The 26,671-nt window shown below is 39.6% G+C and overlaps 1 protein-coding gene across 8 annotated transcripts in view; it reads left to right on the plus strand.

The window, feature by feature from the left end:
• LOC118527105 (cytochrome P450 3A12-like) overlaps positions 1 to 26,671 on the plus strand; it is a 63,388-nt gene that overhangs the window by 12,252 nt on the left and 24,465 nt on the right. For all 8 annotated transcript variants that reach the window (XR_013448687.1, XR_013448685.1, XR_013448688.1 and 5 more), the window contains 7 exons: positions 2,469 to 2,582; positions 2,844 to 2,932; positions 4,249 to 4,397; positions 17,400 to 17,527; positions 20,071 to 20,137; positions 23,267 to 23,427; positions 25,292 to 25,518. Coding sequence is in view for 4 of the 8 variants with exons in the window: in XM_078074364.1 (XP_077930490.1) it covers positions 2,469 to 2,582; positions 2,844 to 2,932; positions 4,249 to 4,397; positions 17,400 to 17,527; positions 20,071 to 20,137; positions 23,267 to 23,427; positions 25,292 to 25,518 (935 nt within the window). In the remaining 4 variants the exon portion in view is untranslated. The remainder of the gene's footprint in view (positions 1 to 2,468; positions 2,583 to 2,843; positions 2,933 to 4,248; positions 4,398 to 17,399; positions 17,528 to 20,070; positions 20,138 to 23,266; positions 23,428 to 25,291; positions 25,519 to 26,671) is intronic.

A 26,671-nucleotide genomic window follows, 5' to 3' on the forward strand; every position in this document is an offset into this window, starting at 1 on the left:
TCCTGCCCGGTGGCTGATACTGGTAGTCCTGCCCTTCTTTGTTCCTAGCTGTGTCTAGATGTCAGCCATGCCAGTCTCTGGGAGGTTTGGAACCAAAACAGGTCATTTGTGCTGTGCCCTGAAGGGCTGGGGCTAACAGTCGTTCACCCTTCTGCTGTTTCCCAGGAAGGGGAACTGTCTCAGTCAGGGAGTGTCCTCTTGGTGCTGAGCAGTGCTGGCCTGGGTCATGGGGTGATGCGGGCAAAATGAAGTTATTTTCCTTGCACAGTTATTCTCAGTTTTCTCCACTCTGTTGTTGAAACTTCTTAAATGGACTCCTAAGCTCTTGGGCCTATTTTTGTTTGTGGATAGCTGTCTAATTGTTGTTCTTTGTGGGGTGACAGAGGCTGGAGTGTCCTGTTCCATCATCTTAGTGACATAATATCAGTCTTTCCTCATTGAGGTGATGTTAGCTGTAAGGTTTTTAGATGCTCATTATTAAATCGAGAAATTTTTCCTCTCTTCCTAGTTTGTGAGTTTTTATCATGAAATGGTGTTGGAGATATCCATTTTATTTTTTATTTTCATTTTATTGTAATTAAAATTTTTGGGGGGTGGATGCCTGGGTGGCTCAGTCGGTTGAGCATCTGCCTTTGGCTCACATCATGATCCTGGAGTCCTGGGATCCAGTTCTGCGTTGGGCTCCTTGCTCAGTGTGGAGGCTGCCTTTCCTTCTGCCTGCCACTCCCCCTGCTTTTGCTCTCTCTCTCTGACAAATAAATAAATAAAATCTTGGGTCACCTGGGTGGCTCAGTTGGTTAAGCAACTGCCTTCAGCTCAGGTCATGATCCCAGGGTCCTGGGATCGAGCCCCACATCGGGCTCCCTGCTTGGCAGGAAGCCTGCTTTTCCCTCTCCCAGTTATGTTCCCTCTCTCACTGTCTCTCTCAATCAAATACATTAAAAAAAACAAACAAATAAAATCTTAAAAACTTTTTAAAATTTAAATTCAATTTAATTGATATATATTATATTATTAGTTTCAGAGGTAGAATTCAGTGATTCATCAGTTGCATACAACATCCAGTGCTCATTACATCAAGTGCCCTCCTTAATCCCCATCATCCAGTTAGCCCAGCCCCCCAACCCCCTCCCCACCAGCAACTTTGTTTGTTCCCTATAGTTAAGAGTGTCTGAGGGTTTGCCTCTGTGTTTCCCTCTTATTTTATTTTTCCTTCCCTTCTCCTATGTTCATCTGTTTTTTCTTTTTTTTAATTTTATTATGTTATGTTAGTCACCATACAGTACATCATTAGTTTTTGATATAGTGTTTCTTTTTTTTAAGATTTTATATTATATCATATAAATATTATATATAATATAAATATACAATATAATAATTATGTAATATTATATTATATAAATATATATTTAAGATTTTATATTGTATATAATATAAGACTTTATATATACCAAGTCTTTGTTATCCATTCATCTGTCATGGACATCTGGACTCTTTCTGTATTTCGACAATTGTGGACATTGCTGCTATAAACATTGGGGTGCATGTGCCCCTTCAAATCACTATGTTTGTATCCTGATAAATACCTAGTAGTCCAGTTGCTGGGTTGTAGGGCAGCTCTATTTTTAAGTTTTTGAAGAACCTCCATACTGTTTTCCAGAGTGGCTGCACCAGTTTGCATTTCCACCAAGAGTTTCCGTTTCTCAGCATCCTTACCAACATCTGTTGTTGCCTGAGTTGTTAATCTTAGCCATGAAGATATCCATTTTAAAACAAAATATAGTTTTGGAAAATGGAAGAAATATTCAAACTGTTTGGCTTGCTAGGCCAATCCCAAGATGGGAAATAGAATTATTTCTCTCTTTTTCCTTATTATTTCCTTATATATATATTTTTCCTTTGGGGAAAATATAGAGGGAAGAGATTTCCATGTTACTGCACCATTTCTTCACAAGAGCAAATAGATTCCTAATCTTTTTAGTGTTAACTATAATGTTTTTTAAAAAAATCACCATATCAAGATATCCATTTTTCGAGTTTCTCATGCTGTGGATATATGCAAAGGCAGAACTGGTCTGAGGCAACATGCAGTTTTCCAGGCTATCTGGCTGTCTTCCACCAATCCAATTCTACTCTGCACAGCTTAGGAGACTATACTAGGTGTTAATCCTCTGTATTCCCCTGGAGGAGTAGTTTCCCTGCCAAATTTTCCCATACCACATTTACATTGAAAAGGAGGTGGACTATAAAGGCTGGAAAACACATCAGGTGGCTGGATGTGTCCTCAATCTTGCAGAAGGCTAGGCATTGGGGATAAATATCTGTTGCTCACCTACCATAGTACCTACTATTAAGTTGATAATCACTAAATATTTGTTGAGTAATTTCTGCCTGTTTAACAAATTTTCCACAACCTTAGAGACCTCCAAAACTTATGTAGGGCAAATTGTGTTTTTCTTTGACTCTAGTGTTTTGGTCCAGTGGGATTTATGAAAAGTTCAGTTTCTTTGTCTGAGGATGAAGAATGGAAGAGAATGCGAACATTGCTGTCTCCAACCTTCACTAGCGGAAAGCTCAAGGAGGTAAGAAAAGAAGAGGACTTTCAATGAGAAAGTTAAGGAATACATCTGGGGGCTGGTAGGAAATAAGATCATATTCCATCTTTAAGAGGTAGTATGCTAAATTTGGGCTTCCTAAAAATGGTCTTTATCTTCATGTCCTAGGAAAGACATGATAAGGTTTGTTATTAAATGTCCCTTACTGCCACATGCTTATGAAAGCCACATCATTCTTGGACTTCATTTTCCAATTTAACTTCAGGTGGTGGTATATTTTGTGTGTAGATGTTCTCCATAATTGGCCACTATGGAGATGTGTTGGTGAGGAACCTGAGGAAGGAGACAGAGAAAAGCAAGTCCATCACCTTGAAAGAGTAAGTAGGAGTACAGCTGCTGGGATTCCAACTCTGTCACAACTTTCTAGCTGTTGCCACAGAGCCAAATCCCCACTGTTGAGTTACTCCAGCAAAGAAACATGTGGTATCACAATGCCAGTAGGTCATCCAAGAAGAGGTAGCTCACCTAAAAAGGTAGGGCCACCAGAAAAGAAAGAGTCTTCTTTTGTGTACACGAGGCAGGATTCATTGATCTGCTTAGTTGTCACCTAGGATATTCTGGAAGATAAAAATACGTGGTTGAAAAGAAGACACATGATTGTATCAAATCTTTGAGTGTAGAGGGTATGGAATGGTGGAAGGGGAAGGCACTTGGTACATATTGGTGGGCACTGGGTGGGGCAGGAACATTAACATGTGGAACTTGGAATGATGTAAACCCCTTCCCAGTTTTGTTGAGGGTATTAGCAAAATACTAAATATTAACTTTTATGACCACTTGTCCTTCTTTCAATCTCAAAAGAGAGAAAGTCCTGCCCATGGGATGGGTAGGGCGACCATATTTTTTTTGTGTAAACTGAGATATTTTTTAATTTTACTAAATGAAGAGATGTATGTTGGTACTCTCCTGGAAAAACTAGTGGCATATGATCACATATGTCATCCCCTAAATCAATTTTGGATTGATTTATTTAATGTATATTTTTTAAGTAGGAATGTTTTAGGTTCTTACATTTTCTAGAAATGAGTGAGCCCTCAGAGTGAGCTCAGATCACTGGAGTTGAGACAGAGTGGGTCTTTCAGGAGACTTAGCAGGGGTGTAGAGAAGAAGGGATGGTGTTCCTGGCATTACAGAACAGGGTGTTGGTGTTCTGTCATGTGCTGAAGAGGAATCAGCTCTGAGCGTAGATACTGTGGTGAGAGAAGATCCAGATCAGTTTCACCTTTCTTGACTCCCTGAGGAAAGGTTAATTATTCCACCCTTGGTCCTGCTCAGACACAGTGCTTACTCACCTTCTACTGCCCATACGCAAAAGACACTACTGTAATTTGTCACACTTTGGGTCTCTATCACTCCATGACTGAGCTCTTTGAGCTCAGAAATGTGTCTGATTTGCTCTAGTGTCCCCATCACCCTAGCACAAGGCCAGCTCTATCACTGCCACCTCATGAACACCACATGAGTGAGTGTGATGGCATATAGACTTTTCAGATGATGCAGTAGGTGGTTCTGAAAGTGTGGCTCTTGTCTTGCCTGAGCATGGGTATCTACATGCACTTCTTGCTGCATGTGTTGGATAAGGATAGTAAAGAGGTGTTGATCTTAATTATCCATGTCTTTGTTTCTCTCACAGCATCTTTGGGGCCTACAGCATGGATGTGATTACCAGCACATCATTTGGAGTGAACATTGATTCCCTCAACAACCCACAAGATCCCTTCGTGGAAAATATTAAGAATTTCTTAAAATTTGATTTCCTTGATCCATTATTCTTCTCAATGTGTATGTACAGTACCATTTTTCTTTTTATCGTCCCATCCCTTTTTTTCCCTTCCTTCCTTCCTCCCTCATTTCTTCCCTTCCTACCTTTCTACAATTTTACTGAGCTATAACTTCATATAACATATATGTCCCCCTTTTATTTATTTATTTATTTATTTATTTATTTATTTATTTATTTATTATGTTAGTCACCATACAGTACATCACTGGGTTTTGATGTAGTGTTCCATGATTCATTGTTTGTGTATAACACCCAGTGCTCCATGCAATACGTGCCCTCTTTAATACCCATCATGTGAAATAAGTCAAGCAGAGAAAGTCAATTATCATATGGTTTCACTTATTTGTGGAACATAAGGAATAACATGGAGGACATTAGGAGAAGGAAGGAAAAAATGAAGGGAGGGAAATCAGGGAGATGAACCATGAGAGACTATGTCCCCCTTTTAAAATGTACAGTTCAATTTTTACAGTCTGAGTGTTCATTGTCCAAGGAATGGATAATGAAAATGTGGTATGTATATACCATGAAATCTTATTCAACCATAAAAATGGAAGGAAATTCTGTATTTGGGCAACATGGATGGATCCTGAGGGCATTATGATAAATGAAATGAGTCAGACAGGGAAAGACACATATTGTATGACCTCGATTACATGTGGAATAAAAAAAAACAATATAAGAAACCAAGTCATACAAAAAGGAGATCAGATTTGTGGTTATCAGAGGCAGGGGTTGTGGGGTGGTACTTGAATGAAGGTGACCAAAGGCATAACTGCCAAACTTTTCTCTGCAATAGTGATACAATTGAAAGTACACACTTTCAATTACAAGATAGATGAGTCCTGGACTGGTAAATACAACATGATGACTATAGTTAACACCACTGTATGATGTATTCATAAGTTGCTAAGAGAGTAGATTGTAGAAGTTCTCATCATAATGGCAGAAAATTTTGTTTTTATGACTATATGAGATGATGGATGATAACTAATCTTATTGTGGTAATCATTTTTTTTTCTCATTGCTGTCAGTGGGAGAAATTCTTTTTTTTATTTTATTATGTTACGTTAGTAATCATTTTTTATATATGTATGTCAAGTACATGAAGTACACCTTATCTTACACAATACTGTATTACTGTATGTCAGTTATAACTCAATGAAACTGAACTCTGCTTGGTGCATTCAAAGATATGTGTAACATTTAGTGCAGTCAACTGTTGGAATATTGTTATCAACACAGAAATCCTGTACTTTTTTACTATCACTTCCCACTTTCTTTAGCCCTAAGCAGCCACCAATCCTCTTTCTGTCTTAATAGATTTGCCTCTTCTGGACTCTTCATACAGATACAATCATATAACGTGTGATCTTTGTGGCTGCCTCCCTTCATTAGCATGATGTTTTCAAGTTTCATCCATATTGCACCATGCATCAGAATTCTCTTTTTATGGCCAATTAATACTCCATTATATGGACATATTGCATTTTATTTATCCTTCCATCATTTGATGGACATTTGGGCTGTTTCCAACTCTTGGCTATTGTGAATAGTGCTACTATCCACATTCATGCACAAGGTTTTTTTTTTTAATTTTTTATTGTTATGTTAATCACCATACATTACATCATTAGTTTTTGATGTAGTGTTCCATGATTCATTGTTTGTGCATAACACCCAGTGCTCCATGCAGAATGTGCCTTCTTTAATACCCATCACCAGGCTAACCCAGCCTCCCACCCCCCTCCCCTCTAGAACCCTCAGTTTGTTTTTCAGAGTCCATCGTCTCTCATGGTTCGTCTCCCCCTCCGATTTCCCCCCTTCATTCTTCCCCTCCTGCTATCTTCTTCTTCCTTTTTTTTTTCTTAACATATATTGCATTATTTGTTTCAGAGGTACAGATCTGTGATTCAGCAGTCTTGCACAATTCACAGCGCTCACCATAGCACATACCCTCCCCAATGTCTATCATCCAGCCACCCCATCCCTCCCCCCCTCCCCCCCTCCAGCAACCCTCAGTTTGTTTCCTGAGATTAAGAATTCCTCATATCAGTGAGGTCATATGATACATGTCTTTCTCTGATTGACTTATTTTGCTCAGCATAACACCCTCCAGTTCCATCCACGTCGTTGCAAATGGCAAGATCTCATTCCTTTTGGTGGCTGCATAATATTCCGTTGTATATATACCCCAATCTTCTTTATCCATTCATCTGTCGATGGACATCTTGGCTCTTTCCACAGTTTGGCTATTGTGGACATTGCTGCTATAAACATCAGGGTGCACATACCCCTTCGGATCCCTACATTTGTATCTTTGGGTTAAATACCCAGTAGCATGCACAAGTTTTTGTTAGAATACTTGTTTTCAATTCTTTTGGGTGTGTATTCAGAGGTGGAGTTGTGAAGTAACTTTGCTATGTTTGTACAATGCTTTGCATTGTAACTTGCTATGTTGCTAATATATAGTGTGTTTAATTTATTAAGGAACTGCCAAACTTTTCTCTGCAATAGTGATACAATTTTACATTCCCACCAGAAAGTATGAAGGTTCCAGTTTCTGTCCATCCTTGGCACATTTGGTCTACACTTGTCTACCTTTTTAATGATGGCCACCTTAATGGGTGTGAAGGGTATCTTATTATGGTTTTGTTTTGCATTTCTCTAATGGCTAATGGGGTTGAGCAACTTTTTGTTTTTATTATGTTGCATTAATCACCATACATGACATCATTAGTTTTTGATGTAGTGTTCCATGATTCATTCATTATTTGCGGATAACACCCAGTGCTCCATTCAATATGTGCCCTCTTTAATACCCATCACCAGGCTAACCCATCCCGCCACTTCCCTCCCCTCTAGAACCCTCAGTTTGTTTCTCAGAGTCCATAGTCTCTCATGGTTCATCTCCCCCTCCGATTTTCCTTCCTTCATTTTTCCCTTCCTACTATCTTCTTCTTTTTTTTTTTTTAACATATAATGTATTATTTGTTTCAGAGGTATGGGTCTGTGATTCAACAGTCTTACACAATTCACAGCGCTCACCATAGCACATACCCTCCCCAATGTCTATCACCCAGCCACCCAATCCCTCCCACACCCCACCACTCCAGCAACCCTCAGTTTGTTTCCTGAGATTAAGAATTCCTCATATCAGTGAGATCATATGATACATGTCTTTCTCTGATTGACTTACTTTTCTCAGCATAAATACCCTCCAGTTCCATCCACGTCGTTGCAAATGGCAAGATCTCATTCCTTTTGATGGCTGCATAATATTCCATTGTATATATATACCACATCTTCTTTATCCATTCATCTGTCGATGGACATCTTGGCTCTTTCCATAGTTTGGCTATCGTGGACATTGCTGCTATAAATACTAGGGTGCACGTACTCCTTCGGATCACTACATTTGTATCTTTGGGGTAAATACCCAGTAGTGCAATTGCTGGGTCATATGGTAGCTCTATTTTCAACTTTTTGCGGAACCTCCATACTGTTTTCCAGAGTGGCTTCACCAGCTTGCATTCCCACCAACAGTGTAGGAGGGTTCCCCTTTCTCTGCATCCCCGCCAACATCTGTCGTTTCCTGACTTGTTAATTTTAGCCATTCTGACTGGTGTGAGGTGGTATCTCATTGAGGTTTTGATTTGGATTTCCCTGATGTCGAGCGATGTTGAGCACTTTTTCATGTGTCTGTTGGCCATTTGGATGTCTTCTTTGGAAAAATGTCTGTTCATGCCTTCTGCCCATTTCTTGATTGGGTCATTTGTTCTTTGGGTGTTGAGTTTGATAAGTTCTTTATAGATTTTGGATACTAGCCCTTTATCTGATATGTCATTTGTAAATATCTTCTCCCACCCTGTCGGTTGTCTTTTGGTTTTGTTGACTGTTTCCTTTGCTATGCAGAAGCTTTTTATCTTGATGAAGTCCCAATAGTTCATTTTTGCCCTTGCTTCCCTTGCCTTTGGCGATGTTTCTAGGAAGAAGTTGCTGCGGCTGAGGTCGAAGAGGTTGCTGCCTGTGTTCTCCTCAAGGATTTTGATGGACTCCTGTCTCACACTTAGGTCTTCCAACCATTTTGAGTCTATTTTTGTGTGTGGTGTAAGGAAATGGTCCAGTTTCATTCTTCTGCATGTGGCTGTCCAATTTTCCCAACACCATTTGTTGAAGAGACTGTCTTTTTTCCATTGGACATTCTTTCCTGCTTTGTCAAAGATTAGATGACCATAGAGTTGAGGGTCCATTTCTGGGCTCTCTGTTCTGTTCCATTGATATATGTGTCTGTTTTTGTGCCAGTACCATACTGTCTTGATGATTACAGCTTTGTAATAGAGCTTGAAGTCCGGAATTGTAATGCCACTAGCTTTGCTTTTCTTTTTCAACATTCCTCTGGCTATTCAGGGTCTTTTCTGGTTCCATACAAATTTTAGGATTATTTGTTCCATTTCTTTGAAAAAAGTTGATGGTATTTTGATAGAGATTGCATTAAATCTGTAGATTGCTCTAGGTAGCATTGACATCTTCACAATATTTGTTCTTCCAGTCCATGAGCATGGAATGTTTTTCCATTTCTTTGTGTCTTCCTCAATTTCTTTCATGAGTATTATAGTTTTCTGAGTACAGATTCTTTGTCTCTTTGGTTAGATTTATTCCTAGGTATCTTATGGTTTTGGGTGCAATTGTAAATGGGATCGACTCCTTAATTTCTCGTTCTTCTGTCTTGGTGGTGGTGTATAGGAATGCCACTGATTTCTGTGCATTGATTTTATATCCTGCCACTTTACTGAATTCCTGTATGAGTTCTAGCAGTTTTGGGGTGGAGTCTTTGGGGTTTTCCACATAAAGTATCATATCATCTGCAAAGAGTGAGAGTTTGACTTCTTCTTTGCCAATTCGGATGCCTTTTATTTCTTTTTGTTGCCTGATTGCTGTGGCTAGGACTTCTAATACTATGTTGAATAGCAGTGGTGATAGTGGACATCCCTGCCGTGTTCCTGACCTTAGGGGGAAAGCTCTCAGTTTTTCCCCATTGAGAATGATATTCGCTGTGGGTTTTTCATAGATGGCTTTTATGATATTGAGGTATGTACCCTCTATCCCTATACTCTGAAGAGTTTTGATCAAGAAAGGATGCTGTACTTTGTCAAATGCTTTTTCTGCATCTATTGAGAGGATCGTGTGGTTCTTCTTCTTTCTTTTATTAATGTATTGTATCACATTGATTGATTTGCGGATGTTAAACCAACCTTGCAGCCCAGGGATAAATCCCACTTGGTCGTGGTGAATAATCCTTTTAATGTACTGTTGGATCCTATTGGCTAGTATTTTGGTGAGAATTTTTGCATCCATGTTCATCAGCGATATTGGTCTGTAATTCCTTTTGATGGGGTCTTTGTCTGGTTTTGGGATCAAGGTAATGGTGGCCTCATAAAACGAGTTTGGAAGTTTTCCTTCCATTTCTATTTTTTGGAACACTTTCAGAAGAATAGGTATTAATTCTTCTTTAAATGTTTGGTAGAATTCCCCTGGGAAGCCATCTGGCCCTGGGCTTTTGTTTCTTGGGAGATTTTTGATGACTGCTTCAATTTCCTTAGTGGTTATAGGTCTGTTCAGGTTTTCTATTTCTTCCTTGTTCAGCTTTGGTAGTTTATACATCTCTAGGAATGCATCCATTTCTTCCAGATTATCTAATTTGCTGGCATATAGTTGCTCATAATATGTTCTTATAACTGTTTGTATTTCTTTGGTGTTGGTTGTGATCTCTCCTCTTTCATTCATGATTTTATTTATTTGGGTCATTTCTCTTTTCTTTTTTACAAGCCTGGCCAGGGGTTTATCAATCTTATTAATTCTTTCAAAGAACCAGTTCCTAGTTTTGTTGATCTGTTCTACTGTTCTTTTGGTTTCTATTTCATTGATTTCTGCTCTGATCTTTATTATTTCTCTTCTCCTGCTGGGTTTAGGCTTTATTTGCTGTTCTTTCTCCAGCTCCTTTAGGTGTAGGGTTAGGTTGTGTATTTGAGACCTTTCTTGTTTCTTGAGAAAGGCTTGTATTGCTATATACTTTCCTCTTAGGACTGCCTTTGCTGCATCCCAAAGATTTTGAACAGTTGTGTTCTCATTTTCATTTGTTTCCATGAATTTTTTTAATTCTTCTTTAATTTCCTGGTTGACCCATTCATTCTTTAGTAGGATGCTCTTTAGCCTCCATGTGTTTGAGTTCTTTCCGACTTTCCTCTTGTGATTGAGTTCTAGTTTCAAAGCATTGTGGTCTGAAAATATGTAGGGAATGATCCCAATCTTTTGGTACTGGTTGAGACCTGATTTGTGACCTAGGATGTGATCTATTCTGGAGAATGTTCCATGGGCACTAGAGAAGAATGTGTATTCTGTTGCTTTGGGATGGAATGTTCTGAATATATCTGTGAAGTCCATTTGGTCCAGTGTGTCATTTAAAGTCTTTATTTCCTTGTTGATCTTTTGCTTAGATGATCTGTCCATTTCAGTGAGGGGGGTGTTAAAGTCCCCTATTATTATTGTATTGTTGTCCATGTGTTTCTTTTCTTTGTTATTAATTGGCTTATATAATTGGCTGCTCCCATGTTAGGGGCATAGATATTTACAATTGTTAGATCTTCTTGTTGGATAGACCCTTTAAGTATGATATAGTGTCCTTCCTCATCTCTTATTATAGTCTTTGGCTTAAAATCTAATTTGTCTGATATAAGGATTGCCACCCCAGCTTTCTTTTGGTGTCCATTAGCATGGTAAATGGTTTTCCACCCCCTCACTTTCAATCTGGAGGTGCCTTTGGGTCTAAAATGAGTCTCTTGCAGATAGCATATTGATGGGTCTTGTTTTTTTATCCAATCTGATAGCCTGTGTCTTTTGATTGGGGCATTTGGCCCATTTACATTCAGGATAACTATTGAAAGATATGAATTTAGCGCCATTGTATTGCCTGTAAGGTGACTGTTACTGTATATTGTCTGTGTTCCTTACTGGTCTATGTTACTTTTGGGCTCTCTCTTTGCTTAGAGGACCCCTTTCAATTTTTCTTGTAGGGCTGGTTTCGTGTTTGCAAATTCCTTTAGTTTTTGTTTGTCCTGGAAGCTTTTTATCTCTCCTTCTATTTTCAATGACAGCCTAGCTGAATATAGTATTCTTGGCTGCATATTTTTCTCATTTAGTGCTCTGAATATATCATGCCAGTCCTTTCTGGCCTGCCAGGCCTCTGTGGATAGGTCTGTTGCCAATCTAATGTTTCTACCATTGTAGGTTACAGATCTCTTGTCCCGAGCTGCTTTCAGGATTTTCTCTTTGTCTCTGAGACTCATAAGTTTTACGATTAGATGTTGGGGTGTTGACCTATTTTTACTGATTTTGAGGGGGGTTCTCTGTGCCTCCTGGATTGTGATGCCTGTTTCCTTCCCCAAATTAGGGAAGTTCTCTGCTATAATTTGCTCCAATATACCTTCTGCCCCTCTCTCTCTTTCTTCTTCTGGGATCCCAATTATTCTAATATTGTTTTGTCTTATGGTATCACTTATCTCTCAAATTCTGCCCTCATGATCCAGTAGTTGTTTATCTCTCTTTTTCTCAGCTTCTTTATTTTCCATCATTTGGTCTTCTATATCACTAATTCTCTCTTCTGCCTCATTTATCCTAGCAGTTAGAGCCTCCATTTTTTTTTTTAAGATTTTATTTATTTATTTGACAGAGAGAAACACAACGAGAGAGGGAACACAAGCAGGGGGAGAGGGAGAAGCAGGCCTCCTGCAGAGCAGGGAGCCCGAGTGGGACTCGATCCCAGGACCCTGGGATCATGACCTGAGCCAAAGGCAGACGCTTAATAACTGAGCCACCTAGGTGCCCCTAGAGCCTCCATTTTTGATTGCACCTCATTAATATCCTTTTTGATTTCGACTTGGTTAGATTTTAATTCTTTTATTTCTCCAGAAAGGGTTTCTCTAATATCTTCCATACTTTTTTCAAGCCCAGCTAGTATCTTTAAAATCGTCATTCTGAACTCTAGTTCCAACATCTTCCTAATGTCCATATTGATTAGGTCCCTGGCAGTCGGTACTGCCTCTTGTTCTTTTTTTTGAGGTGATTTTTTCCTTCTTGTCATTTTGTCCAGAGGACAATAGGTGAATGAGAGAACAAAATGTTAACAGGGTAACAACGACCCCAGAAGAATATACACTAAACAAATCAGAAGAGACATGAAACGAGGGGAAAAGAAAGGGAAAGAAAGAAAAAAGAAAAAAAAAGATTAAAAAAAAAGGAATATGATCAAATATGATCAGGCTGGTGCATAGATCAGTGCCACACACTAGATTTTGGGCATATTTTGGTCTGTTAGAAGAAAGTGCCTCCCAAAATTTTAAAGAAAGAAAAACTTATACATGTACAAAAATAAGGCTAAATACGATGAAGGGATGGACTATGACTGTAAAGATGAAAATTATAAAAGATTTTATAAAAGGAATTGATAAGATAAGAAGTTGGTTGAAAAAAGAAAGAAGAGGAATTAAAAAAAAAGGGGGGAGAGAACGTGATCAGGCGGGAGACTAGAACAAAGCCATACACTAGAGATTTAGGGTATATTTTGGTCTGTTAGAAGAAAGTGTATCCCAAAATTTTAAAGAGAGAACAACTTATATATATACACCAAAAATAAGGGTAACTACTATGAAGGGATAGAATATGACTCTAAAAATGAAAAATAAAAAAGATTTAAAAAAAAATTTTTTTTTTTTTTAAGATTTTATTTATTTGCGAGAGAGAGAATGAGAGACAGAGAGCATGAGAGGGAGGAGGGTCAGAGGGAGAAGCAGACTCCCCGCTGAGCAGGGAGCCCGATGCGGGACTCGATCCCGGGACTCCAGGATCATGACCTGAGCCGAAGGCAGTCGCTTAACCAACTGAGCCACCCAGGCGCCCAAAAAAGATTTTTAAAAAAGGGATTGATAAGATGTTGGTTGAAAAAGGGAAAAAGAAAAATTCAGAAAAAGAAAAAAGAAAGAAAATTTTAAAAATTAACTTTGAAATACTAAAGAATAATAGGGGAAAAAGCCATGAATTCTACGTGCTGTATTCCCCTAGTGCTGGAGTTCTGCCGTTCTCATTGATCAGTAAACTTGGTCTTGGCTGGCTGTTCTTGCTGATCTTCTGGGGGGAGGGGACTGTTGCTATGGTTCCCAAATGTCTTTGCTGGAGACAATTGCCCGGCCGGACTAAGTAATCTGTTCGGGTTTGCTCTTGGGAGCTTTTGTTCCCTGCAAGCTTTCTGTACAGCTTTGGAGGATGTGAGTCAAAATGGTGGCCTCCCAATCTCTGCCCCGGAGGAGCCGAGAACTTGGGACCCTGCTCCTCAGTGAGCCCCCAGAGAAAAGCAGTCAGTCACTCCCATCTCCCGGGTCTCCGGCCACACTCCATGCTCACCTGGCCTGTGACCGAGCGTTTCTATCTCTGGCCCCCGACCCCGTGTGGAGTCTCCAAACCAGCAGATTCCTGCGGTGCGGTCTCACACCACTTCTCCTGGGGGAGGAAGGGGAGTCTCCCCGGATCTGTCGCTTGTTGGGTCACTGCTGGAAGAGCAGTGGCCTGACTGTGCTGCGGATCCTGGTTTATGGCAACCCCGGGCTGAAAGCCCGCTCCTCACCTCCGTCTCTGCTGCCGGCTTCCCTGCTCTGATACCTGGGAGCTCTGCCGCACTCAGGCACCCCCGGTCTTTCTGTGACCCCGAGGGTCCCGAGACCAGAGTGTCCCAGAGAGGGTTCCACCCGCTGCTTAGCCACTGGAGTGAAGTCCCTCAGCAGAGCAGACTTCTAAAAGTTCTGATTTTGTGCTCCCCGGCTCTATCACTTGCCAGTAGCCGGTGACGGACGCTCCCTCCCCCCGCCGTCTATCTTCCTGAATATCACCTGGGATTCACTTCTCCGCACATCCTACGTTCCAGAAAGTGGTCGCTTTTCTGTTCAGAGAGTTGCTGCTATTCTTTTCTTCGATCTCCTGTTGAGTTCATAGGTGTTCAGAAAGGTTTGATCCCTATCTAGCTGAATTCCTGGGACCAAACGAAATTTAGGTCTCCTACTCCTCCGCCCTCTTCCTCCTCCCCACCCCAGCAACTTTTTATATGCTTCTTGTCTATTTCATAACTTCTTCAGATAGATGTGTGTTCAAATTCTTGCTCATTTATAGTTCAGTCTTTGCTCTGTTTGTTTTTGGGTTGTAAGAGTTCTCTGTATCTTCTAGATAAAAGTCCCTTATCAGATATATGACTCGCAAATTTATTCCCCCATTCTGTAGGTGTCTTTTCACTTTCTTCATAGTGTTCTTTGTAGCATGAAATTTTTAATTTTGATGATGTACAATGTACGTATTTTTCCTTTTATTGTCTGTGACTTTAGTGTCATATTTAAGAATTTATTGTAAAATCTGAGGTCATTGATTTGTCCCAGCACCATTTATTGACAAGACCATTTTTATTCCATTGAATGGTATTGGAAGCCTTCTCAAAATTCAGTTGACTGTAAACACATGGGTGTAATTTTGGACTCCAAATTCAATTCCATTGATCTTTATGTCTCTCCTTATGCCTGGACCACAACGTCTTGATCATTATAGCTTTGTGGTAAGTTTTGAAACTGGAAGTTGGAGTTCTACAGTTTTATTCTTTTTTCTTTCAAGATTGTTTGGCCATTCTGGGTCCCTTACGATTCCATATGAATTTTAAATTCAGTATGTCAATTTCTACAAAGAAGCCTGCTAGGATTCAGATAGGGAATGCATTAATCTATCTGTAGATCAGCTTGAGGAGTATTGCCATCTTGACAATATTAAGTTCTAATCCATGACCATTAGATGTTTTTCCATTTACATAGATCTTTGTTAATTTATTTCAACAATATTTGTGGTTTTCAGAGTACAGCACTTCTTTTGTTAAAGCTATTCCAAATTTCCCAATTAAACCATTTGGCTCTCAGCTTATATTTATGGAGAGATACCAATAAATACATTTCCTTGTTATAAGAAAAAGCTACTCCTAAGTATTCTGTTCTTCTTGATGCTTTGTAAAGGAGTATATTCCTAATTTCACTTTTGGATTTTTTATTGCAGTGTGTGAAATGCAATTGATTTTGTATGTTGATCTTGTATCCTGAAACCCTGCTAAACTGGTTTATTAGTTCCAATAGACTTCTATTGCATTCCTTTGGATTTTCTATGTACAACATTATGTTCTCTAGTAACAGAGATGCTTTTACTTCTTTATTTCCTCTATGAATAACTTTTGTTTCTTCTTTCTTTCTTACCTTTTTTTTTTTTTCCACACATTTCCTGGCTAGAACTTCTAGTACAATGTTGAATAGAAGTGGTGATAGAGACATCCTTGTTTTGTTTAATCTTAGGGGAAATTGTCCAGTCTATATCCATGAAGTGTGGTGTTAGCTCTGAGTTTTTCATAGATGCCCTTTATCAGGTTGAGGATATTCCTTTCTGTTCCTAGTTTGTTGAGTGCTTTTATTGTTAAATATTGTTGGATTTTTGTCAAATACTTTCTCTGCCTGTATTGAGATTACCTTGTGGTTTTTAAAAAATGTTGTTGTTCTATTGTATTATATGACCTGGAGTTGCTGGGATAAACCCCTCTTGGTTATGGTATAACCTTCTTTTGATATGTTGCTGGGTTCAATTTGCCAGTATTTTGTTGAGGATTTGTGCATCTGTGTCATAAGATACATTGGTCTGTAGTTTTCTTGTTCTGTGATATCATTGCCTGGTTTTAGTATCAAGGTAACACTGGCCAGGTAGAATGAGTTTGGAAGTGTTCCTACCTCTTCTACTTTTTGGAAGAACTTGTGCAAAATCGGTGTTGACTGCACTTTAAATATTTGCTAGAACTCACCTGTGAAACCGTCTGGAGCTGAGCTTCTTTTTCTCAGTAGTGTCTTCACTACTAACGGTCTTTTTATTTGTCTTTCAGATTGCCTGTGTTTTTTGTATGTCATTTTCTAATTTATCTTTTTCTAGGAATTCTTCCATTTCATCTAATTTATTGGCATTCAATTGTTCATAGTATTCCCTGTAGTCTTTTTTATTTTTATAATGTCCTCTTTCACTTCTGATGATAGTAATTGGAATCTCTTCTCCTTTTTGCTTGGTCAGTCTAGCTAAAGTTCTTTTGAAAGAATCAGCTTTTCTTTGTTTGAATTTTCTCTTGTTTTTATTCTCTATTTCCTAAGTTTCTGCTCTTGTCTGTATTATGTGCTTCATTCTGCTTGCTTTTGGTTTAGTGTACTCTTCTATTTTTGGCATGTTTTTGAAAGAAAGCTGGGTCATTGATTTGAAATCTTGGTTCTTTTTAAAGGTAGGCATATATAGTAATAAATTTCTTCCTGGTCATTGCTTTTGCTACATCCCATGAGTTTTGGTATGTGGATTCTTCATTTTTTGTATTCTCCAAGTAACTCTAAAGTGCCCTTTTGATTTCTTCTTTGCCAACTGGCTGTAATAGGAGTGTATGATGTAATTTCCACAGATTCATGAGTTTCCATGTTGTTTGTGTTCTTGTTTTCTAATTTTATTCCATTGTAGTTGAAGGGCATACTATGTATTATTTCCATCCTGACACAATTTCTTAAAAAGAGTGATTAATTAAAGTAGCTTATTATGGTCTGGTGTTTCCAAAGAGGCTCTAGTCCAAAAATAAAAGGCTAAGAGATCCAGGAATGTAATCCTGTTCCTTTGGTCACTCCAAAGATGTGGCAGGAGACACTGATCTGACTGTTCTAGTGGTGGCCCATATGTGTGACTTGCTCTGGCTCAGCCATTGGCTTGAAAGTTCAAGTAAAGGTCATAGAGGGAATAACTCCTGATATGAATGAATCCTGGTGTCTTTTAATCCTCAGATTAGTAGACCAAATTATAATTGCTCCAGGGCAATTTTGCATTTTCACTGATATTTCCATTGTTTTTTTTCCTTATAGTACTGTTTCCATTCCTTATCCCAGTTTTTGAAAAATTAAATATCTCACTATTTCCAAAAAGTGTTACTGATTTTTTCATGAAATCTGTAAAAAGGATGAAGGAAAGTCGCCTCAAAGATAAACAAAAGGTAAATCTGGTGGTGGTTACATGTGCATGTTCACTTTTGATCTTTTATTGAGCTGTATTCATCTGATGCGCACACTACTAAGTATGTTTTTATAGTAGGTAGAGAACTATAGGGTTTAGAGCAGGAGACTTCTAACATTTTAGAGAGAATGAAGAAGGTGGCGGTCAGGGAAGGAGATAAGAAGATGAGTCAGAGAGACAATGTTTAAAATTTAAGAATAAGCATGGCAATGAGTATGTCAGTGCATAAACTTTGGTGAGAGAAAAACTACCACTTATCTTCAGTAAATTGTCAAATCATAAAAATTACTGTGTACAGTCATTTTCCTGGTAGTATGATTTTGCCAGATCTTACATTGGCAAAGGATCCCTTCAATTCTAAGCCTCGTTTCTTACACATTCTCTAGTGGAAGTTCCCCTCAGGCACCTAGTTATGTTAAATTTGAGGATATCATAGTGTGGAGTGAGCAGGTGTCTTCTTTGGACCCTGAGGCTGCAAGCTAGCCAAGTAGGCTTTGCCTTCCTGAGGCCTGGCAGCCAGCACTAGGATGGATGTAGGACAGGAAGACAGGGTTGGTACTCCAGCATGTCTCTGAAGATTGTACAGTGTTCTGGGAGGGTGGGGCATTGGAAGATGTTGACATGGAAGCTGCCCGTGGACTCTGCAGAGGTCAGGGGATTGGTCTATGTGGCCATTCATTAAGAATTAAGGCTGGAAAAACAAAAGGACTGAAGTCGGGCACTTTCTCCTGAGCTAGTAGGTATGACAGGAGAGGGAGCAGGCAACTCTTGGGCCAGTGAGCTGTGTTCAAAAGCCAGAGAAGCTGAGGATCAGAGAGAGCAAGAACCAAAAAGCAATGGGACATAATGGCTGGATTCCTGTAAGGGAAATATTGTGCTCTCCAAGATTTGTAGCTGGATGTAATCATCAAGACAGTATGGCACTGGCACAAAAACAGACACATAGATCAATGGAACAAAATAGAGAGCCCAGAAATGGACCCTCAACTCTATGGTCATCTAATCTTCAACAAAGCAGGAAAGAATGTCCAATGGAAAAAAGACAGTCTCTTCAACAAATGGTGTTGGGAAAATTGGACAGCCACATGCAGAAGAACAGAACTGGACCATTTCCTTACACCACAAACAAAAATAGACTCCAAATGGATGAAAGACCTAAATGTGAAACAGGAATCCATCAAAATCCTTGAGGAGAACACAGGCAGCAACCTCTTTGACCTCAGCCGCAGCAACTTCTTCCTAGACACAGAGCCAAAGGCAAGGGAAACAAGGGCAAAAATGAACTATTGAGACTTCATCAAGATAAAAAGCTTTTGCATAGCAAAGGAAACAGTCAACAAAACCAAAAGACAACCGACAGGATGGGAGAAGATATTTACAAATGACATATCAGATAAAGGGCTAGTATCCAAAATCTATAAAGAACTTATCAAACTCAACACCCCAAAGAACAACTAACCCAATCAAGAAATGGGCAGAAGTCATGAACAGACATTTCTGCAAAGAAGACATCCAAATGGCCAACAGACACATGAAAAAGTGCTCAACATCGCTCGACATCAGGGAAATCCAAATCAAAACCTCAATGAGATACCACCTCACACCAGTCAGAATGGCTAAAATTAACAAGTCAGGAAACGACAGATGTTGGCGGGGATGTGGAGAAAGGGGAACCCTCCTACACTGTTGGTGGGAATGCAAGCTGGTGCAGCCACTCTGGAAAACAGTATGGCGGTTCCTCAAAAAGTTGAAAATAGAGCTACCATATGACCCAGCAATTGCACTACTGGGTATTTACCCCAAAGATACAAATGTAGTGATCCGAAGGGGCATATGCACCCCGATGTTTATAGCAGCAATGTCCACAATAGCCAAACTATGGAAAGAGCCAAGATGTCCATCAACAGATGAATGGATAAAGAAGATATGGTATATATATACAATGGAATATTATGCAGCCATCAAAAAATGAAATCTTGCCATTTGCAATGACATGGATGGAATTAGAGGGTATTATGGTAAGTGAAGTAAGTCAATCAGAGAAAGACAAGTATCATATGATCTCACTGATACGAGGATTTTGAGAAACAAGACAGAGGATCATAGGGGAAGGGAGGGAAAAGTGAAACAAGACGAAGCCAGAGAGGGAGACAAACCATAAGAGACTCTTAATCTCAGGAAACAAACTGAGGGTTGCTGGAGGGGAGGGGGGTGGGAGGGATGGGGTGGCTGGGTGCTGGACATTGGGGGCGGTATGTACTATGGTGAGCGTTGTGAATTGTGTAAGACTGATGAATCACAGACCTTACCTCTGAAACAAATAATACATTGTATGTTAATAAAAAATTAAAAAAAAAGATTTGTAGCTGGACATTTTTGTTCACTGATGCCTCTGGCAACACTAGTAACTTCTGGATGTAAAGGGGCCATATTCTCAGGAAAGAATTTAGGTACTGCGCCCCTGTTTTATTTTTGACTTCACAAGTGACTTTTTGTCATTGAAATATCTCGTTCTGTTTCTAGCACCGAGTAGATTTTCTTCAGCTGATGATTAATTCCCAGAATTCCAAAGAAATAGACACCTATAAAGGTAAGTAAAAAGGGGTTCAGATGGCTCTTGATGGGGCGATTCAGAGAAAGGGGGTGGTTCTGAGGTATATGGAAGATTTTTAGCAGATGGAATATCAGAATATCAAAGAAAGACACATGTTCAGATACAAATGGTAGCCAGAGAATTTTCCAGAAGAACACAGCCGCAGTTTGTTCATAGCTTGAAGGGCAATGATAGACAAAGCTGTCAGTGGTCTGCCACATGGGAGCTTGTTTCCAATGTCAGTCCTCCAGCCTAATCCAGATCCACTGAATCAGACCCTCAGCCTGAAAATTCATATCAAGGCTCATCACATCAGGAGGTACCTGACCCCAGTGTTGGTGACCTTCACTTGGAACACTTGGGTAAACATGTGTTCACTGGCTTAATCTATTCCAATTTTTTTTTCCTTTTGTAATTAAGAAGTAACTTGTGCAGGATGCCTTTGTGACTGTGCACATAACGGTGTTTGTCTTTAAACCATCACGTACTACTTTTACCATCCATGGATGGTATTTGACTAAAACCATTATTACTATGATGGTTGCAAAATGATGACTTTCTACTTCCACCATTTCTTCTACATTTGGAGTGATAGTCCATTGTTAGGGTGAGCTTTCCATTCATCATCATTATTATATTTGTTTATTTATATATGCCAGTATGATCTTAATATTACTAACTTAGTCTCTTACATCATTTTTAAAATTTAGATTGTCAATTCTCTCAGATTTGTCCTCTAGAAGCCATTTTAAGTGGGCTCCTATACCCCTTTTTTTCGTTCTTCTTCTTTTTTTATGTTTTCTATAGACTTTGTTTTTTTATAGCAGTTTTATGTTCACTGCAAAATTGAGTGAAAGACACAGAGATTTATCCCATATTCCTTCTGCCCCACCTACATATAGCATCTCCCACTATCAAAATCCCTCACGATGTGGTAATTTTGTTACAATCAATGCCCCTACAATGACATTATTACCACCCAAAATCCATAGTTTAAATTACAGTTCACCCTCGGTGTTGTACATGCTGTGGGTTTAGACATACTTATAATGATGTATATCCACCATTACAGCACATAGAGTATTCTGTATCCTTTGCCCATTTATTTTCTGAGCATTTCCTTGCATTCTGGTGTGAGACATTCCAGGTTTCTCTTCTGTTTCCCCTGATGAGCCCTGGAATCAGCCATTTCTCCAAGAAGCTCTGTTTCCTTTTAGTGAGAAGTGGTATTTAGAAAGCAAAATCTGGGATCTAGGAGTGCTCATTGCTACGAGGGTTTCTTTGTTTCTATTTCCTCTCAGTGGGCCAAGCAAAGAACATCAAATATATTTACACAAGACTGATGAACATAAATATTTCTATATCCATAACCAGTGATGTAATTATGGTCTCTGCATCTGAAAGAAAAAAGGAGTCTTGATTTATAGTTGTTTCTATGACCGAAATATTCCCATTGTGGTCAATTTCAAGCTATCTATGGTTTGACAACCATCTCACAAAATTCTTGAATATATAACAGTTGATTCTAGAGAAAAATGATGGGGTTACTCTATCACACCACTAGTATATAATAGATAGATAGATAGATAGATAGATAGATAGATAGATAGATAGATATAGATAGATAGATATAACTATGTCTACTTTTATTCCATCTAACCATCTCTCCATCTATCTAGTTCTACTACTTTCTGTGATGAAGGAAATATTCTATATATGCTTGGTTCTGTACAGAACCACTACACACATGTGGTTATTGAGCACGTGACATGTGGCTAGTGTCACTGAAGATCTGAATGTTATATTCTATTTAATGTAACTAAGTAAAACTTAAATATAAATAGCTACATCTGGCAAGTGGCTACCTTATTGGACAGCACAGCTCTAAAGTTTGATTATCATGGGGTTCATGGTAATCGAGAGCAAGAATTTGATAGTTGAATTTATCCACAGCAGCATCACAGAAAGTATGACTGGGAAATCAGAACTCTATAGACCTTTCTTACACTTTTTTATTGTTTTTAGTTGTAAATTATGTGTTTGTGGCAAGTGCCATGTTCATTTCAGTGCTCTACGTATCCAAATGTCCTGATACAGTTCTGATCAAAGAGATTAGAGCATGACCATGCTATGTTTCTGCCAGGAGAAAATCAAAGGAGATGCCAACTTATATTCAGAGTGGGGCCGTTCACTAAGGAAGGTGACTGATTCAGGCCAGGATTGAATAGGCATTGCTAATTCCATTCACTGCATTCAGTTTGTCTATATTTCTTGCCAGCCAGTACCCTGCTATTGACACATTCTTTCTTCTGCTCCTTTAAGGGCATGGATTATCCTAGTTCTGTCCCACTCTTCTCACTTTGTCTGTGTCATAGTTTCTGTACATATTGGAGATCATCCACTTGAGAAGTTGTGTGCCAGGTCTTCTATTAGCTGAGACTTCAGAAAGGTATAATCTGTGCTTCTCAAGGTAGGTTGTGCACACAAATCACCACATCTCATGAAAGGTCAGATTTTGATTTGATACTTTTAGGGTGAAGTTTGAGATTCTGCATTTCTAATAAGCTCCCAGATGCTGCAGATCCCACACTTTGAGCAGCAAGAGTTTATCTGTAGCTCAATTGTGTTCTCTTAAGTTCCCACAAATATGTTTAGATGAAAGATCATTCATTTTTCCTGACAATTAAGCCTTAGCATTGCAAACTCTCTAATGAGATTTAAGTTCTGTTTAGGCTGGAAGGATTTAAATTTTCCTGGGGGAGAATGTTATCCCATGTGACTTAGGACTGAAGTCCTTTTAGGATTCTGGATACTGAAAACTCTGTGTACATTAGACAGAAATGCCAGCTCCTGAAATTACCTATCTGTGTTGGTGGGGAGGGTGGCATAAGCAGGAGCAGATGGCCAAGAATAGTATAGACCATGGGAATAACCAGATCAAGACAATTTCTGGCTTTTCTGGCTCTGAAAGGTAGACATCAGAGTGCAAACCACTGTGAGTTTGATTCTGAATTGCTTTTACATTTTTCCCCAAGGGAATTGGGAGTTTCCAATAGATTTCTCATCATCTAAACTGTGATGTTTTATATTCACCTGCTCTAGCTAAAATGTCTTTGCTTCTTTTAGCTCTCTCTGATCTGGAGCTCGTGGCCCAATCTATTATCTTTATTATTGCTGGCTATGAGACCACTAGCACTTCTCTTTCCTTCCTTGTGTATGAATTGGCCACTCACCCTGATGTCCAGCAGAAACTGCAGGAGGAGATTGACGCGACTTTCCCCAATAAGGTGAGCGGTACCTACCTGAAGAGGGAGTCAGGATAGGCTTGGTTATGTCTCAGTAACACATTAGCCCTCAAACCAAGTGGGTTTTCATAAAAAGGTTTACTTCTAACTCATTAGCATGTCCAACATGGGGGTGAGTCTGCTTCATGTAGTATTCAGTGATACTGGGGAAAGAGACTCCACTTTCTTATACCTGCATTATCTGGAACTTGGGGACTAATTGTTAGCTGGGGAACAAGGAACTAGAGTGTTGCTCACTTGCTTTTCAAATGTTTGGCCCCGAACTGACATCCATCTCACCAGTTCACAGCCGATTTGCAAAGTAGTTTCCCCTAAGTTCCCATGGGCTGGGAACTATGGGGGTCTTCATGGTTATTGGGTGGACAGTGAGTGTCTCTGCCACACACCCTATGAAATGGCAACCCTATAATCTCCATGTAACAATTCAGGAAACTGGGCTACAGAGAGACATCATAACGTTTTAAATTATCATATAACTAGTGGTGAAGAAGCCAAGCTAGGAGCCAGGGTGCCTAGATCCTGATCAACCTCTAACCTCTACAATGCTGGCTCTTAAATATAACACCAGGGCTCCTGGGTGGCTCTCTCGGTTAAGGGTCTTCCTTCAGGTTGGATCATGATCCCAGGGTCCTAGGATCAAGTCCCACATCGGGTTCCCTGTGTAGTGGGGAGTCTGCCCTCCCTCTGCCCCCCGCCCCTGCTTGTGATCTCTCTCTCTCACTCTCTCCCTCTCTCAAGTAAATAAAAAAATATATATATATTTTATATCACCAAGTGATAGGCACATATTGACCACACTGTTTACCAATCCCTGCCCAACCTGGAGTTCCCTACTTATGAAGAGACCTGGCCTCTCAGGCTGGAGTGGCTTATTTGGCAAACAGTGAAACCCTGAAGCAACAACAAGGAGACCCTTCCGGCAACAGAGGGTGGACTGAGAGTAGGGTTCTGATCCTCTATATAACGTTCCATAGAACTGAAATTGTGTGTCCACATTTGGTAGCATCCAATCCTACCCTTCTCTTGCCCTACTTGGGTTGAAAGGAAGTAGTGTCTCCCCCAATTATTTATACTTTTTATATAATAGAGTGTTTTTCTCTAAATACTGTAAATATAATTGAAAAGCTAGGAAGCAGGATATTTCCGCTAGAAGAGTTGATGTGAAAGGGGATATTTTGTGTTGCATGTTCTTCTTCCATGGTGCAGATGTGTGACCCCTGTTTTGAAAGGGAACGGTGACTTCAACATATTTCACTCAATACTAAGGGTCATAGGGAAGGAAAAATAAAATAAGAGAAAAACAGAGAGGGAGGCAAACCATAAAAGACTCTTAAGTATAGGAAACAAACTGAGGGTTGCTGGAGAGGACGGGAGGGGATGGGGGGATGGGGTAACTAGATGATGGGCATTAAGGAGGGCACCGGATGTAATGAACACTGGGTGTTATATGCAACTAATGAATCACTGAATTCTACCCCTGAAATTCATAATACACTCTATGTTAACTAAATTGAATTTTTAAAAAATTTTTAAAAAGATTAAGGTTCACAATCTATTAGTCACTTTAGTTCACATGAGGAAGAAAAACCATACCTGGTATTGGGAAGGATTTCAGGCCCTGTTTAGGGGATTGTCCCTGCAGTCTCCCCTTGTCATTACTATTGCACACATGTCAGTGGGCCATTGAGCAGGTCAAAGGACATGGTAGACATTAAAATGTCCATAAATGCCCTTTATCAAAGCAAATTATTCTTAGGTGTTCCTAACTCTTCAGTAGTAGTGTGTAGAGTGAGTTGAACGTTGATCCCAAATCTCAATGTATCAAAATCTGTTTCTTTCCTTCCAGGCACTGCCCACTTATGATGCCCTTCTACAGATGGAGTATCTGGACATGGTGTTGAATGAAAGTCTCAGATTATACCCAATCAGTGGTAGACTTGAGAGGGTCTGTAAGAAAGATGTGGAAATCAGTGGTGTGTTCATTCCCAAAGGGACAGTGGTGATGGTGCCGGTCTTTACTCTTCACCGAGACCTGGATCTCTGGCCAGAGCCTGAGGAGTTCCGTCCTGAAAGGTACAGGGAACCCTGGAAAGGGGAACCCACCCTCATGTTGGAGGATATTCTGATATTTCCTTAGTATAGATGACAAGCATGTGGTTGTACAATTATTTATTTGTACATCTTTTTATTTTTAGAAGTATTTTTCTTATTACAAAATGATCATTGTCAAAATTTTGCAAACTGTAGTTGAGAAAAAAGAAAATTAATGTCATCACCAGTCACATACATCATTATTAATCATGTGATATATGTCCTTGTGGATATTTTTCTATGCATACATAGATTACTAAAAGTTAGGATGGCATTATATATTTTTTGAACTACTTACTTAATGTAACAGTAAGCTATAAAAACATACTATATTTGTGTTTGTGATTATATGCATATACTTAACCATTATCTCATTTAAGAAAATGGGGCTTTTTTCCCCTTTAAGTTTTTCTGCTCTCTCTAGCTCTCTGAATTTACTCCTCACATTCTCACATTCCATTTTTGTAACCCTGGACCACAGATTCTGATAGCTGTAGGGTGAGAGCAGAGGCTGTTGAGCTGAGTTCACATCGCCGGCAGGAGGAACAGCCTCCTGAGGACGGAGGTGTGCAAAGGTCCTGTGCTGTCTGTGGCTGCAGTCCTGTGTCAGCTCCCACCTCTGTCAGGATCAGGGGTTCATCCAAAGCAAGCTCATCTGCTCTCTAGCTGTCTGAGACATCCTCCTTGGAGGGTTCTTGAGCTTTCTGTTCTGATCATTCAGAGCAGAGTGTGGCTTTGGGTACAGCTTGAATTCTGCTAAAGTCCGTGCTTTCCTGTTTATTGTATTGGTGAGCAAAATTTGGATGAACTTTTTAGGGATCTAGACGTTTAGCCCCTACCCCTAACTCCCTGCTGGCAGAGCCCTTCTCCTGTTGCATGATGTCCCTAGTGCTAGCAATGCATCTACACATAGTACTTGCTGAAAGAACTCAAGAATGACCAAGTCATCCGTTTTCTAGACCAGGAGACCTGATGGTTCCCATAAGCTCAGGAGTTCCCTCTCCTGTAGCTTCTCGAATGGAAACCAGAGAGCACTCCTGGTACTTGTCTGTGATTGATTCAGCCATGAGAGGAAGTGCTTACCTATGTGTGTCAGGGACTGTGCCAGGCAGTATGAAATCCATGTATTAAAAAT

The sequence above is a fragment of the Halichoerus grypus genome, chromosome 6 (assembly GCF_964656455.1).
Source record: "Halichoerus grypus chromosome 6, mHalGry1.hap1.1, whole genome shotgun sequence".
Taxonomy (NCBI): domain Eukaryota; kingdom Metazoa; phylum Chordata; class Mammalia; order Carnivora; family Phocidae; genus Halichoerus; species Halichoerus grypus.